At 34.2% G+C, this 18,010-nt stretch overlaps 1 protein-coding gene across 2 annotated transcripts in view; it reads right to left on the reverse strand.

The window, feature by feature from the left end:
* Positions 1-13,506, reverse strand: part of LOC128865398 (alpha-tocopherol transfer protein-like) — a 42,120-nt gene extending 28,614 nt beyond the window's left edge. The window contains exons 1-2 of one of the 2 annotated variants that reach the window (XM_054105734.1): positions 13,370-13,506; positions 11,829-11,985 (exon numbers count right to left, since the gene is read on the reverse strand). In XM_054105734.1, coding sequence (XP_053961709.1) covers positions 11,829-11,985; positions 13,370-13,375 — 163 coding nt within the window. In that variant the 5' untranslated portion in view covers positions 13,376-13,506. Of the gene's footprint in view, positions 1-7,907; positions 8,682-11,828; positions 11,986-13,369 lie in introns of those variants that run through there. The other variant, XM_054105733.1, reaches the window with a different exon arrangement.
* Between the last annotated feature and the right edge of the window lie 4,504 nt (positions 13,507-18,010).

An 18,010-nucleotide genomic window follows, 5' to 3' on the forward strand; every position in this document is an offset into this window, starting at 1 on the left:
AGGCAGGTATACGCTTTTTGGATCCTATTCCTACCTATGAAGCGCGATGTTTATTGATCAACTTAAAATTATTCCAGAACAGGAAAATAATCTTATCTTTATCTTTAATTTTCGATTTGATCCGTGGTGCTATTCACTGTCCGGTTCTTCTTGACGGGATTTTCTTTAATACTCTCTCAAAATCTCTTTATACGAGAAATGCTTCTATTAATAGAACTTTAATTTAATTTAATAAAATCTCTAAATTTGTTGAGATAGACTTTGCATTTTCAAAAGGCCGCCCAATGAAATTTTTTAAAATTTATTAATTATAAATAGTTTAATTGTAGGTTTTCTTTTTAAATGCCTATTAACCTTAAAATATCTTTAATTAGCCTATAAGAATCTATTATATTCATTGGCAATACGTTTGCAAAGTCTAGCGAATATTGGTCAAAAACAGAAAAAGTACTTTCTACTTAAGTGTGTCAGAGGAGTGGGTTTAAAAAGGCATATGGGGATGTGATTAGCGTCATAGGATAAACCTTCACATGCTGGACATTTGTTGGCAATATCTGGGTTAATTCAGGATAAGTAGGAGTTTAGCCTGCTACAATATCGGTTTCGTAATTTTGCCAGAGTAACGGTGGAGGCAGCTGAAGTTCTTCGTCTAAATTGGGTGGTGGACTCCGATAACGACACTCTGAGGGCAAGAGTTAATGAAAGCCGTAAGAACGCTCAGTGAATGTTGTTAATTGACTGTCTGTATACTGTAAGGTTTAGTATGTTTTGTATATATAGGAGCCGGATCTCGACATTCTGTTGATTGAGATGCTTTCTGATGCCCTTGGAAACTCCAATAATTGCTCACTGGGGTGGTTCTTACGGTAGAACCCTAGAAGTAACTACCTGTTGAGCATATTGATATGCTCCTTTACACGCCTCGCTATGAAAACGCTGGATTGCAGGCATCAGAAGGCATCCCATCTCTCTTAAGTGCAGTATTTAAACAATTCTAAATAAATTTTTTTCCATTTTTTATTAAATTATGCTTCCGTCTTGAGATATGAATACTACCCATTGAATATTGAAATGTTTTTTATCAAATTAAGACAATATTCTCACCAACAGAAGTTGGTTTTCTCAAGGAACGTGTGTTAGGAACAATACTTATGTATGTAAATATGTTTTTTAGGTACACGTGCCAATTTTATGCAATTCATTCAGAAAACATATAAAATGCGTACTACTCATTCACTTTCTATATCAAGATCAGCCATTTATGCCTGGTGATGTATGTATGCATATATGTATATGTGTATATGTATGTAGTGTTAAACATATTTATACACATATCACGTTCAGCTACGCACATGTAGGCAAAAATCAAAGCACATGCACATCATGCCAATTTTTTATTGTTATTTCAATTTTTTCTTTGCCGTAGACTAATAACTGTTGTAAAAGCCTTATAAAGACACAACTGACAAATTTCATTATTGTAGATATGTAAGGACCATATGTACTATGTATTAGGGATGCAAATATTAGCGAATAATTTTGATTCCGCTGTTTTGGAATATTTTTAAAGTAATTCCGAGATTTCGGGATTGATCCCGGGATTGACTTAAGCACATAACTGTTTTAATATGAGTAAAAATTTCATGACTCAAGCCATTGAAACACGCCATGAAGTAAGGTAATTTAAAACTTAAGGTAAACTGATGATGATGGTGGCAACCCTGGTACTTAACTTGGCAATATTGTCATACAGGGTCCGGCACTCAAAGTGTAACCAACTTCAGACCGCTCCCGCACCTGATGCACGGGTATCAGCTATCTGCCAGTTGGCTAAATGACAGTCCAGAGTATTGTTTACAAGCGCGCGGAAGCATTTTGCCGAGACTAAATGCGAAAACAGAAAATCAGTAATGGATTTCAAAAGTAATGGTGTGATTGCATTATATTTAGTTGGAAAATCACAACCAGCGATTGTTTGTGAGCTTGATCACCTTAAAGTTAATATAGTTTTTGTTTATCGCATCATTGCACGTTACAAAGATACTGGTAGCATCGTGACACGTCATGAAGGTGGTCATCAAAAGACTGCAGCGTCACGTAAAATGGTTTAAAGAGTGAAGAAGCGACTTGAGCGAAGTCCCCGAAGAAGTGCCAATTAAATGGCGAAAGAACTTAAAATATCTAAACGTAGCATCCGCCACATCTGCCGCATACTGAAAAATGATCTCAAAGTCAAGCCCAAGAATGGCTAAAAAACAAAATTCCGAACTTTATAACGACCACACAATGGCTCTCAAATTCACCAGACGTGAATTTTCCCTCCAAACTGTACGGCTACAGCCCATGGATCAAGGCGTTATAAGACTTACAAAATAGAACTACAAAAAATACCTCTTAAGTCACATTATTGCTCGTGGAGAAACTATCGATGAGTCACTGCGAAATATCGACCTGAAAAATGCAATATGATTTTTAGCCAATGCATGGGATGCTCTTACTGCACCTTCAATTCAGTCAACGTTTCAAAAACTGCTTGAAGAAGCATCTAGTCAGAGATTGTGACGATACCATTCCTCTTTCGGAGTTAGGATTACAGATAGCTGATGATGCATCCAATATTCGACTCATTACAACGTTGCTCTGTAAAGTAGAACCATTGCAGCCTGTCTCTCAATCTGAAATCGAGCAATGGATTGTTGAACCTCATTCGGAACCCACAACTTTAAGGGGTCCGTGCCAGTGGCTTTAGGATATTTTCAGGATTTTTTTTTTTTTTTTTTTAATAAAAAAAATGAAAAAAGATATTTAAATTTGTATAAATTATTAATTTTAATCATTTTAAAAATCCCGAAAAATTGGACGTTGACGGTGTCGTCCATTTTGGTTCTTCTATTTATTTGAAACACAAAAACCAAAAAAATTATTCACCAGTATGGCCGTAGTTCCGTACTAGAAAAAAAAATTACAGAATGGCGTGGTTTTGGATTGGGCACTCTAAAAATCGGGCTCAGTCAGTTTTTTAATAAAAAAATGCGAAATAATTGAAAGTAAGGTGATAACCATTGTTGTTGTGAAAAACATATTAAAATTTCAGACGATTCAGTTGAATAGTTTTGTTTTTTTGACCAGGCCGAAAAAAGTCGTTTCGAGATAAATGATTTTAATGTTTGAGGTACAGGAGCGCGCGGACCGCTCTCTACCTAGTTAATGGGCTGTAGAAGCTATAATATTGGGAATTTCCGCATGAAAATTTCACAGTATATTCTTAAGATACTACTTTCGAAATATCGAAAAAACAAAATCAATTTTTTGAAATTTCTAGACCACCGGGTCTCCTTAAATGAAGAATACTGTAATGAAGACAGCGAAACAGTCGGGGAAGGAATTAACGACGTAATGAAGGAGGAGGCAATACCAGTATTCAATATACATATGCTTGCTTAAACGATGTTATGACGCTGCAGGGGCTCCGAAATGGTGTGCTACTGAACGTGCGAGGGTGTACAAAATAAACCAAAATCGAAAATTTCTTTAATTTCAAATGAAATTTATCGCTTTAAAGTGTATTTAATTAATATAATAAAAACAAATAAACTTGGATTACTATCAGTAAAAAAACTATTTTAATTTGTGTGGAAGAAGAACCTCAGTACTTACGTCAACCTCGAAACTGGCACCAGCCCCATTTCATTACGTGCAAGAATCGAGTTTTTACTGTGTATAAAACAAATCGTCCAATTTAGATTTTGAATATTTTTTTTTATTCAACAAAAAAATTATTTTGGACCAAGTGCCAAATATGATTGATAAACGCCACTATTTGCAAAAATTACAAATTGTCCGATAGGGTGATTAATTTTACGCCACCTTGTATATAGTTAAACTAATCGCTTATGCACTAGAAAATGCTTTTTTTAGTTTGATTTGTGAAAATTTTTAAACAACAAAAGCTGACTCTGTTGGACTCGATATTAATGTTGCAGTATTCAATACAAATAATTATATACCAAAATTAAATTCAAAAAAGTGTTTGAATTTAAATCGCTTTTGTTATAAAAAAATTTTGTAATGAACAGGCTTTTACTTCTTTCAATTCAATATTTAAAACTTCTCGGCATCCCAACATAGGCTCAAGCTAATCCCGAAATTTCCGGGACCTGAACCTTTTTCGGGATTCCGGGATCCGCCTCCCTAGCATGACAATATATGGAAGTTAGAATCACGCTTTAGCTTTTTATGATATGGTTTCAACGTGCTTCTCATTCGGGGAGTTTTTATTTTATCAAATTTTTATTACTATTATTTCGTTTGACGTAATTTAGCCCATTTTGACACATAATGATGTGAATTTTTAATGAGTATATTTCGCTTGTCTAGTCCCTAATTTTTTGAAGGCTTCAAAGTACATTGTACTTTGGCGTCTGCATTGCCAATTGTTAGTTCAAGGGCAAAGTAGTGTGGCAGCGGGTATTATATTTCAATTTTGTTTAATACGTTTTAAGTAAAATGATGGTTTTATGCTGCAAGGGAGCGAAGCTGCGTGTAAATCTACATTCTTGGCATTTAAATTTAATGCTTAGGTCAAGGATGGATTTTGGTTTTACATATAATACATTTTGTCCTGGTACCTGGTTTTGCCAATCAACTTTAAATTTAATTTAAAACTAAAGTCTTTTCATTGTACTTCAACATTAGTATATACAACTAGAATGATTTTAACATAAAAGTTCCTTAAACTAAACACCAGTTCATTAACAAATCAATCCAATATATGTAACTTAACTATAATAATAAGATAAGGGCTGTCTAAGGTCATGGCTGTCGCTGCAGACACATATGGATCTGTCTCTACATCTATTTTCCACAACAAAGTTCATCGCTTCTTGAACAGCATACACCTCCGCTTGAAACACAGATGCATGCATTCCAAGAGCAAAGTGCAGTTTTGTCCTGCTGGATTCCACGTAGAGCCGAGAGCCGGAGCGAAGCTCGGTCCAGGAGACATCCGTGAAAATGCGAAAACAGTGTTTTCATTTTTCAGAGTTTGACCACAACTGAGCATCTGGAAGCACCATACTGTATCTCTTTTAAAGTACGACTCTTGATGGCATGGAGTCAAGGGGCATGAAGAGAATCGTTGGATCGACATCCTTGCCTTCTCTGTTTTCCAATGCAGGACAGGGGCCGTACCAGTTCCCATTGTGTTTCAACCTGCAGATGGACTTCAAGGCCTCTCCTTGGCTCTTAGCACCAAGTGGTGGTAGACCACTCAGAGCATCTAATACCGGGCCTGAAGTAGTCGGAAAAGCTCCGGAGGAACAGATGCCCACAGTGCGTTGTAGTCTCGATAAGGTCCTCCTGACTCCCACGAGGGAGAGTCTACTCATCCAGACCACTGATGCATAGGTGATCCATAGAACCTTGCTAGGAGAAAGATCCCACGTTTTCCCAAAGACACCTTTGCACTGCCAGAAAGCTTTCAGTGCTTTGGATGTATTTGTTTCAACGAGTGACTTCCAAAGAAGCTTTCTATCGAGAATTACTCCAAAATATTTGATTTCTTTAGATAGTTGGATTGAGACTCCTTTTAGCTTAGGCAGAACGAGTCCATCAAGCTTCCTCCTTCTAATACAGCATCATTGAACGTGGTGAGTAGAGGATTGATCGCCATGATCGGGGTAGCCTCAATTAACTCCAGATGACAGCAGCAGATCCTTCTCCGCCCGCACCGTGAGGATTCTTTGGGCTAGCATTGAACGAATCCACCAGCCCCCGGTCTACAACATATCTACTGGCACAGCTACACATACTGTCGACAGAGGCACTATCAAAAGCCGCCTCTTTATTCAAAAAGATGCCCGTAGCGTAGTCCTTCCTGTCGATGGCCTGCTCTATCCTAGCATCAAGGTTTTGCAGTGCCGACTCGCAGGATTTTCCGCTTTGATAGGCAAGCTGAAATGGCCTGTCCTTGCTTAGAGAAGGCGGATAACACTCAGCATTCTCTTTGTGAATGTCCTGCATTTGCTAGATAAAGGCTATGAATTTTTGGTTCTGATGTTATGAGAAAAATTCGTTCTCTCAAACTGGAGGATATTTTCAGATTTACCAAAGAATAAGGAAAATTCTCACAGGGCCGGCTACCTCTATTCTATCCTATATTTTTCTTTATGTTACTTCTCTTTTTTCCTCCTTTCCTTCCTTTCACTTTCCAGAGCTTTAAACACAATGGGCTTTGCAGCCTGAGTCTTTAAGGAGTTCCCAAATCTATCGGGACTTCTTGGCTCGACTTTTCAAATTTCAAATTTCAAAATTACTGCAGGTGTCTAGTACAAGAATAAATTAAATACGATTGAGGTGTGACGCTATTTGTAAAAATTATAATAAGTTGATTAATTTTGTGCCACGTATTTCCATTCAAAAACGAATACTGTTAAATTCTCCGAATTTTAATTAGTTGCCATATTTACATAGTTTTCTTACTGGAAAAGTATGTGAACGGAACTATTGCAAATCTTGCTATTATGTTTTAACAGTTGAACCGCCGGGACCGTCTAGAATATTAAAAAAAAAATTGTTCTGATAGTATAGGCTTTTAAGAATGTGCCGTCAAATTTTTGAAAGGATTTTCCCAGTATTTTCGATTCTACAGCCGTTTTAGCAGGCAGAGTCTGATTCATCACGCGACCACTCTGAAAACTATAAACTCAATTATCTCAGAAAACTTCTTTCGGTCTGGTGTTGTCAAAAAAACAAAAAACTATTCAACCGAATCGACTGAAATTTTAATATGTTGTTCACAACATCAATGGCTATCGCCCGTACTAGAATCATAATAATATTTCAATTATTTCGTATTTTTTTTCATATTAAAAAACTGAAAACCCCCGATTTGGCACTCTAAACCAAATTTAAAACCGTGCCATTTTATAATTTTTTTTTATTCTAGTACGGGACTACAGTCATGCTGATTAATATTTTTTTGGGTTTTTTGTGTTTCAGATAAATAGAAGAGCCAAAATGGACAACACTGTTCAGGTGCAATTTTTCGGGAAGGTCCATTCCAGCGCCATTTTTGAGATCATTAAAATTACAAACAAAAATTTAGTTTTTATATGTAAAAGAAGTTAACTAAAAAGCCTAAAAAATTAAAATATCGTTTTTAATTTTTTTTATTGTAAAAAAACATCCTGAAAATACCCTAAATTTTCGAGCTCTAGACCACCGCGACCCTTTAAGCAAATCCTTTAGCGCCACAACATTTCACTCCTGTTAGACGGTACATAACATGCATGTAAATGCCAACAGTCTGTTTACGTGTACTCGTATTCTGTTCGCGGTCGTGAGTGTACGAAAATAGCAAATGCATCTCTTGCTACTGAAGGTGCAGTTAAGGTGGGCAAGATATGTTAAAATAAAATCAAGGTCAGACCGGTTCCATTGTTGCCGGTTGAAAGTGGTCTAAAGGGGATTTTTTTCAGTTTTTTCATATAAAAATGCATTGTGCGGGCATACAACTACATATAATATATATGTATGTATATGTATGCAAACATAAATACAATTTATACAGTCGCGTATTTGCTAGTGATTCAACTGGAAATTTTCAGCAAGGAAATGCCAGAAACTGGATGCGAACAATTGGTTTTAAAGTATGTAGTAATACATAAATATATTCATATTGTAGACAATCACTTGGGTACACTCACAAAGGTGCATACTATTGTGTTCAACGCCATGTCATCACAAACATCAACCTTCACTGTAATGGAAGTAACTGTTGTCAAAACCACTTTGTTTGTGCTATCACGGGGGTCATGTAGGGGGTTTTATATACATGCATAGCTTTTAATTACATATTTAATTTCATTTTATGTTTTATAATACATTTTTTTGATTTTTTTGCTCACCGAATGTGGCACCGCCATTGAGATGAGTTACCGGAATCTCTGCACTTATCATTGCCATCTTATTGCTGTTGTTGTAATTTAATGTTTTTGTTTTATATTTTATTTCGTATTGCTGGCGCATGCAATGCAAACTGGTCGTTCGAGTAAATATAATTACTTGCATTCACTTTAACTGAGATTTGAGAAAAATCGTTATTGACAAAGTCACAGTTGAAGCAGCGCGACGAGTTTAAATGCTTATTGAAAGCAAACAAAACGCAATGTCTTGCGCTGAGCAGTAGAACAGACGCTTTACTTAGCTCATAAAATTAAATATACGAATATTGCACTAAAAAACCGGCTATTGCATGTATACTTATATGTACGTAGGCACAGAAAATACTTGGTGCATGTAAATGGGGCTATGTGAAAGGGCGCGAAAAGTGTAAGCCAAAGCACAAAAGCCGAATACAGCAGTGTAATTAGTTTGGCATAATTGTTGCTCTGCCGTTATCCGAAATCTAAACACAGAAAGTCACACGCAACGGTTTATTTTACACAATTTTTAAATGCACTATTATTTATTCATTTAAGGGCCTGCTATTGTACACATGGCTTTTATTTTAAACTTTTCCCACAGCACAGCTGATGCTTTTAGTTGTATTTGTATTTTTATAACTAACGGTAACTTTCGATTCTTATTTTGCAAGTGAAGAATTTTTGTTACATGAAAACCGCTATAGACGATCCGCCACGAACGACCTTCGCTCCTCAACTGTATGACTCACTTGAGCGCGTCAACATTTTATGCTAACATTTCTGCTAACTGCCCACTATATAAATTGGGCGAACAATAACAATAACATAATAATATTTACAACAAACGCACTATTGGCATCTTGAGCGCGTAGCGTCATAGCACTAGGCCATGGTAAAGTTTGTGTTGTTGATTGTGTGAATTTTGATGGTCAGAGTCTCTTGACTGTCTCTCCCGGAAATGCATTATTAACATGATTGCATAGTAGACATATACATAGGTACATATGTGAACATATTCAAGGCGTACATGCGCTGGTGGCCATGCGCTCTGTTAACAACAGCATATAACTATAACATTAGAGCACCGCATAACTAATAAAAAGTAAAAACAGTAAGTACTCTTTGCTCAGGGAGAAACAAACTCACAAAGAAAAACAAATTCACAAGCAAAAACAAACTAAAAAAATACAAACACCCACCTCGTTTTTACGCGAGAGCTTTGCCAGTTATGCGCATGCAAACGAGTGGGGGCCCTGTTTATGTTACTCAAATTGGCAGTTAAAATGAGAGCACTGTCGATAAACATATGTTGGGCATATTTTTGCACTATGTGAGAATTTCCTTGAAGCAACAAGTTTGTCCGTTTGTCCATTGACCATCGCTTGGAATTGACCAATTATTTTATATAGGTATGTCTTAAATGTAACTATTATGTATCCAGTGGTCCAACTTTTTGAGTCATAGATTTTGCTAACACTCTCTTGGGATTTAAAGCTATAATAATGCAGGAAGTTTTGCAATGTCGAATGCGAGTATGAGTAAAAACGAAGTGATTTTAAAGTAATATATGTACTACAGATGCGTCAATATTTGACCAGCATTTGGTTGAACTGTTATAAACATATTTCAAGGGTCAAAGTTTCGTGTATCTGAAATATTAAATTGAGGCTCTATGCTTCAATGAGAGATGAAGGAAACGATGATGAGGATGATGAAAGTATTAAATTATTTGAAACTAAATTGTAGTAACTATTAAGTTTTTTCCTCAAAATATATTATAATATTGTTGGAATAAAGCAAAATTTATCTTCATATCTACAAGTATGTATGTGTATACATATGCAGATACACATATGTAATAAATCTTCCAATCAATTTCTTAATTTTCAAAGAGATAGATGGCAAGGCCGACTAAAATATTTTTTTTTTCATTGAATTTATTATTAAACTGAAATGTGTGACAGATTTTTTCTTTGGATTTGCAATTCATGTTGCATCGCTGGCAAAGAAAAAACAGTTTTTGGAATACACTTTTCTTAGCAATACTTTATACCCATTATGTATTAGAAAATGGTGGCAATATCAAATAATGAAATTTTTTATTCAAACTAATTTAAAAAATTTTCATTCCATATCTATATCTAAGTATTTAACTAAAGTGTTAATGTGCAACAAAAAATTCAGGTTGTAACGCTATCAAAAAAATTGGTTTAATAGATTTTTCATAGAAATAATGTTTAAGGCTGCTGAAATTAATGTTACACATAAACCATTTATATGAAATGAAATTGAGATTTGAAAATTCGAGCCGAGAAGCACCGAGAGATTTAGTAACTCCTAAAACTATCAGGCTAAAAAGCATTTAAAGCTCTGGAAAGTGAAAGGGAGGAAAGGAGAAAAAGGGAGAAGTAACATAAAGAAAAATATAGGATAGAATAGGGGTAGCTAGACCTGTGAGAATTTTCCTGATTCATTAGTAAATCTGAAAATATCTTCCGGTTTGAGAAAACGAATTTTACTTGTTCTCATGACATCAGAACCCAAAATTCGCAGTCTTGCTCTAGCAAATGCGGGACACTCACAGAGAAATGCTCAGTGCTATCCGCCTCCTCCAAGCAAGACAGGTAAATCGGGTCCTCAATGATTCCAATGGTTGTCATATGTTGACCCTATGGATTGTGTCCTGTAATAATACCGACCATCAATCAAACGTCTTTTCTTCCAAGTTTTAGAAGAGTGTTCGACAGTTTTCTATTCGGGCTTATCACAAAACACTTTGCAGTTCTGCGGCGTTCTAGACCGGACTATCGCTCTTTATGTAAATTGCATACATAATCGCTGATCCAATTCATGATTCCTGCAGAATTGATTCCGATTATTGATTCCAGCCCCTGTGGGGTAACCGCTGATCCACAGTTGTCCAATTCATCGGTAATCTCATTTCCCTTAACACCAGAGTGTCCTAGAACTCATATAAGTACAAGCCTGTTTTGTCTTGAAACAGAATTAGGCTTCTTTTTACATTCTTGAACAATTTCTTGGAATAAAATTAAAATAAGAAAAATCATATTTGAAAAATTTTAGTTTTCGTTTTTCATAGAGTGACACATATTCGTATAAACGCACTCTTAATTTTATTTTCACTACCTTCTCTCTCTTTTCTCAATGCATTGCTCACAACATCTTCTAACTTACATTGTTTGTCAAACTAACGGAAATTTAGATTGCATGCAAAATTCAAGTTTCGCTGTTGTTATTATATTTAAATCTTTGTATTTTATATATCATACTAAAAATAAGAACATATTCGTATAAACGCATCAACTTAATTCTTAGTATAGAACTTTTAATAGTTTATTATTCTTTTATTATATATAATATATATTTATAACTGACTGACTAACGCCTCCTCCTATTTGTGGCGCGCGTCTTGGTGTTGTCCCACAAATGGAGTGACCTACAGTTTTAAGCAGACTCCGAATGGCAAATGGTTTTTATGAAGAGCTTTTTCATGGCAGAAATACACTCAGAGGTTTGCTATTGCCTGCCGTATTTCATGGAGGTTTGAACCTACGCACTCCCGAATGGTACTCACGCACTAACTTATTCGGCTACGGCGGCCCAATTTTTGTAATTATTCAATGATAATATAAGAACTTATTTAATGTTCAGCTATCTTGCAGGGTTTGCGCCATTTTGAATGTCAATGTAATAAAATTGTGAAGAAAATATATTACATATTAAATTACGCGAATAGCATTGAAAATAATGAGTTACATTCTTATAAAGGTTACCACAAAGTATTCCATAATATAAATGCATAAATATGTATGTACCAATGTATAAATAGGTGTTTAATAGGTATATTTTTATATTGAAGGAGAAATACAAGCTCATACTCACCAAGTTTTAAGAACAGCAGTTGAAGGAAGAAATATAAAAAACCGTTCGCCGAAAATCTCTCACAATGCTTAATAACAGAGGAAGCGACGCCTGAGTGTATGTACCAGTATATGTTAAGTATGTATGACCACTGAAGAAGACAGACGCAGCACGAAAGCTAAAATTTGAATGTTAAAAGTCATTGACGGTAGGAAATTAAATGTAAATAAACTTTTAATTGCATGCAATTTCATTCTATAATTATTATTTTTCCTTTTGCTGATTTGGTTTCGTGTTTGGAATTTTCATGCACTTTGTATACATACATACACACACATGAATCATGTGCACTTTACAATAAATATAATACTATATATGTTCATGTGCATGTGTGTATGTGTGTGTGAATGTTCACTATGTCAAGAACCCTTTTCGGCACTAAGAAAAAAGAGGCATGGCAGCGATTGGTTTTTTTTTTTGTTTTTTGAAATTATCTCCGAAACATTTAAATTTCTTGTTTAGTTTCTCTCTTCCTCTCTCTCTCTCAGTTTAGTTCTTGTTTGATAAATATTTTGCACCTTTGGATATTACTTAATTGTTTTTTATAATTTTTTTTGTTTACTTTGTGGAATTTTTGTTTTTTATAAAAAATATTTTAGTCTTTAGAAGTAAATCACACTTCGTGTAATTTTTTTTTAATACAAAAATATTTTAGTCTTTAGAAGTAAACCACACTTTGTTTAATTTTTTTTATTTTATAAAAAATATTTTAGTCACATTTCGGCTTATTTTTTTTTTATAAAAATTAGTTTAGTCTTTAGAAATGAACCACACTTTGTGTAATTTTTTTTAATAAACAAATTTTAGTTGTAAACCACACTTTGTGTATTTTTTTTATATAAAAAAAAATGCTTTAGTCTTTAGAAGTAAATCACATTTCGAGTAATTTTTTTACATGAAAATATTTTAGTGACATTTCGAGAAATTTTTGTTTTATAAAAATTAGTTTAGTCTTTAGAAATGAACCCCACTTTGTGTAATTTTTTTTATAAAAAAATTTTAGTCTTTGGAAGGAAAACATATTTCGTGAAATTTTTTCTATTAAAAAATATTTTAGTCTTTAGAAGTAAGCCTTGAGTAATTTGTTTTTATTTTTAAATTTAATTTATTATTTTTTAATATTTTAGTCTTCAGAAGTAAACAACACTTCGTGTAACTTTTTTTGATAAAAAAAATTGTTTAGTCTTCAGAGGTAACCCATATTTCTTTTAATTTTTTCTAATAAAAAATATTTTAGTCGTAGTCGTTTAATGTAGACAACACTTCGTGCAATTTTTCTTTTTTTTTATAAAAAATATTTTAGTCTTTAAAAGTAAATCACACTGTGCAATTTTCCTTCTTTTTTATAGAAAATATTTTAGTCTTTAAAAGTAAATCACACTGTGCAATTTTCCTTTTTTTTATAAAAAATATTTTAGTCTTCAGATGTAAACCACACTTCGTGCAATTTCTTATCCTTTGTTGACTAGAATCTGTGTTTGCTGCACTTTTGTATTATTTACATTCATTAATTTTCTCTTTACTAGCAAAACTGTCGTCCTTCTTCTCTAGGCGCAGTTCTACAAATTATTCCCTTTTCACTTGACTGGCCTTATTCACGCGCGCGTATATGTACCGTATCTTGTTTATTCCACAAACGTTTATGACTTGAAATACACTTTTAATGCATTTCAATTTTATACTGATACTCATTTGACTCGCACGAAGATGGGCGCACTCAAATCGGACGACAAAAGTGAATCAATAAAGTTTAAAGTAAATAAACTCGCACGTACTCGTACGAGTACATATATAACTAGAAAACCAATCTACGTGAAATGCAATTTTCTTATTTACTTCGCATAGCTGTGTGTGTGTCCGTGTGTGTCATGCTTTATGAAGCGCTTAAAAAATTATAATCTTAGATGGAAAGAGAAATAATAGACTTTTGCTAATTTTTTGCATTTTATTCTACTTGTTTGCAAACAGGTATTACAATTATTCATATAGGCCAAAGAGCAATGCACTTAAAGAAATTGTAGCGATTAAAAATGAATCAGAAGAAGTTTACAATATCCAGCTCTTTCAATGACTGCCTGCCCGGTAAGTGCTATGAGTAGATGCCAAAGTAGTTGATAGCCTTAGGTGTTTTGTGAGTTGCGTACTGCTACTCTACTCTATCGGAGCGCATTAAAGCCCTAGCCGAGCAGGTACTGGGTGAATATCAATGGGTTTCAGACCAAACAGATCCGTAATAGATTAAGCTTTTCTATTGGTTTGGGGAATAAGTTGATAGCATTTTTATGTTTTCGTTTATTTTCCAACAATTTGTTTGCTGTTTGGCCAAGGGTAAGTATTCATTCGATAGAACTCTTTCTGCTCTACAGAACTGTGTTAATTGTATTTTTGAGTTATTTAATTTTTTATTAATTTAGAGGCTTAGAAATGGAATACGAAGGAGGCAAAAATCAACATTTTTGACACCTGCACTTCTTTGCTCTTTCCATTTCATCGAGGTCAAAACGCTGCCGAAGCATCTAGCCACATTTGTGACGTGTTGGGAGAAGGTGTCGAAGGTGAGTCTACAGCACGGAAATGGTTTGCAAAGAGAATTTCAAAAATGGCGACTTTGACGTCGATTACACGCCGCGCAGCGAGAGGCCTTCTGAATTCGATGCAGAACGTCTCAAATCACTCAAACCTCAAACCTTGAAGGAGAACGATTGCCAAACCAGTCTTGAATGGGAGGAAACAATGAACTGCGATCATAAAAGTTCATTCTCATTCAACTTCATTCAACGGGATTTACTGAATAATTGGGAGCCTAGAAGTCTCACGAGCCCAACGAAAAAAAAGCAAAGAAAGTCGCCTTCAAATTTCTTCTCAGCATCTCGCCCGCCATTGAGCAACACGCGGCCATAAACAGAGCTTTTTGTACGGAATCGTCACGCGAGATTAGAAATGGTGTCTGTACATCAATATGAAGCAAAGAAAGGAATGGGTGGTTCCAGGTTAAGCATCGTCATGCGGTACCAGCTGGTGGTAGCAGCGGAAGAGGAAGGTCTCCTCTGTGTTGGAAAAATCAGATGGAGAAGAACTTGGCTCAACTTGGTGTGTGCGACTGGCGCCGGTTAGCATGAGAAAGAAACGAGTTTGTTAAACTCGGCGAAAATCGCTTAAGCGCTTATCGCTTTAATCAAGAAGAAGAAGAAGGTTTCTCCTTAAAGTTTCTGCGAATAGCCCAAAAACTGATTGCGGTGGCTTGATTATCTGTCACGATCAGTTTCACGTTGTGTTAAGACCCGTTAAAGGCGACGCGGAATACTAGGGAGTACCCTCTCTTCTTCATATGACACCACCAGCTGGTACCGCATCGAATACGCTGGATCTTTATTCGCTGCGCTATGTCTATGTCGTCGGAAAACTTATACAGCTCATTTTTACAAAATACGCAATGATTTTTATGTTAAATATTTTTTGTTTATTGTTTTATAGTTCATTCAATATAATAAACCATTTAAATGAAAATTTGAAACTTTCATAAAAACATTAACAAACTAAGATTTTTTTAGCGACATTAGCAGTTTTATAACTATTTCAATTTCAGTATAATAAAATGAAAATGTGAAGCGACTCGAAATCCACATTGATTTTTGGTATTTTTTTTTTTGCTAAGATTCTTGCGAATGGTTATTTTTTTCTAAAATTTCAGGCATCCTTACCAAAACTCAATGTGTTGTTGTTGTCGTAACAGTGTTTATTTTTAGCTGCTTCACACTTGCATTATTCACTTATATTTAGAAGCAGTTCCGGAGTGCGGAAAAAAATTATTGAGAAGCTGGGTGGGTTTTTCTAGTTTTTTCGAGGAAACTTATCAGTCAGGTAGAGGTATTTTACTCATCAAGGCTTCAAACATATAAGGGCCATTATTTTTGAAAAGTTAAGTCTATAGAGAATATTTTTGTTTTTTAATTTATTTACATGCTGGGTGGGTTTTTCTAGTTTTTTCGAGGAAACTCATCTGCCAGGCATACGTATATTCCTCATCAAGACATCAAACGTTTCATAAGAGATCAAATATGGCCCTCATATTCTCTTTAAAAAGTTAAAATCTCATCCGAAACATTTTATAAGTCTTTAGAGATTCTAAATATCTCCAATGCAATATTTTTATTCTCCATGTACCAAAGACTTTTCAAGAAATACGGCATAAACCGCAAATGAATCGCAGCAAAACTGAAGTTCATAGAATGAGAAAAAATTGTATTTATGAAAAAATTACACTAGTCATATACAATTTCTACTCGCACATGCCACACATAGTACCTACTCATCTGTATTATGTAAACTGAGGGCAGCAGAGCGAATCATTCTGGTTTTCGCACTTTTCTCATCTCTCATTTCGCAACCCCTCCTATCGCAATTTTACCGGTACTGAGGCATGCGAGTGCTATTTACAAGTATCATAGTTGTTGGGAGCTAAAATACTCGTACAACATTTTAATATTGCACAACGGGTTATGTTTGAGTTAAAATGAGAATTGAATAGTCAATATTACTCGCTAAACGGTATTGAGTGTCACTGGAAGGAAAACTGCATCGTTTCATTGGACCACAGAGGTTAAGAAAGCTCGAATTCAATTAAATTCATTTACACATACACATATACATGTATGTATACATAGGTAAGTGTTCATAAGTGTCATAAGTCATACTTTTATCTTCTACATAGATCGCTGTACATTCATTTTATGTGTATGTAAGTGCTCAGTTACTTGTAGTTGTTTGCTTTATGCGCATGCGCGTATGACCAATCTGTCGTCGTCACGTTTGAATCAAGTTAAAAGTTAACTTCAAATTCAATTTTAACTTTTTTATTAAGAAACATAGTGTGGCAATATAAGAGTAGTAGTGCACATGACGAAGTAATTACTTTTTTTTTTTAATTGTACAATTAATGCAAGATAATTTCACATTTTATGATTTGTTTGTACTTTACACTTTCTGTTGCATAAATAATATTTTTTTGTGCTATCTCCAGGCCACTTTTTATTGTAATTGGCGTAATTGTACACTTGACAATATATTTGAATTTATAAAAAGTATAATTTCAGTTTCTTTTTCTTTTTATTTATAAAATTTTGTTTTTGTTTACTATTTATGTAATTTTTATTCTATTTTATTTTAGATTATTTTGTTTTAATTTATTTTATTTTAATTTATTGTATTCTCTTTTAGTTGTTATTTAAAATGTTTCATTTTATTATACAGGGTGTGCCAAATCAAACTTACTAATGTTAAGAACAAATAACTTTTTTATTTTTTGACATATTTATTTTTCTCTTTTTGTGGGCTGTAATTGAATTGTTGGAAATTTATTATGGAACCCTACAGTACAACACGGCGCGTTAAAATTATCGAGTTTTTCGATTCTTGTCAACGATCAATTGTTTTAACGCAGCGTAAATATCAGCATATGTCGGAAGAAGCGCATTTCCATTTAAATGGTTATGTCAACAAACAAAACTGTAGATTGTGGGGCTCTGAAAATCCAAGAGCAACACACCAACATTACTTGCACCCATCTAAATGTACAGTTTGGTGCGGTGTTATGGCCACTAGAGTTATCGGTCCATATTTCTTCGAAAATGAGGATGAAACGCCGGAATCGATTTCAGGAGCTTCTTACAGAACATTGATTGAAAACTTTTTGCGGCCAATGGCGGAGCAGTATCCTAATTTGTGGTTTCAACAAGATGGAGCAACTGCTCAAACTGCTACGCAAACTATGGACCTGCTGCGTAGTAGTAGTAGATCTTATTTGGCCCACCCTGTACTATTTTTTTGCATTTTGCACGTTTTATTTTTTTTTTTTTATTCCAGAGTATTTTATTTAATTTTTTTAATTTGTTTTTACCTTAATTTTATTTAAGTTCATTTCTTTTCTTTTTTATTTTATTTTTTATTTGGTTTTGTTTTGATTATTTTTTTACATTAATTTTATTTCAGTCCATTAATTTTACTTTTGATTTTTATTGTTTTGTGTCATTTTGTTTATTGTTTTACATTTATTTTATTTCAGTTAATTTTTTTTTTTGCATTAATTTCATTTCTGTTTATTTTATTTTTTATTTATTTTTTTAGATCAATTTTATTCCACTTCA

Source organism: Anastrepha ludens, chromosome 5 (genome assembly GCF_028408465.1).
Source record: "Anastrepha ludens isolate Willacy chromosome 5, idAnaLude1.1, whole genome shotgun sequence".
NCBI lineage: Eukaryota > Metazoa > Arthropoda > Insecta > Diptera > Tephritidae > Anastrepha > Anastrepha ludens.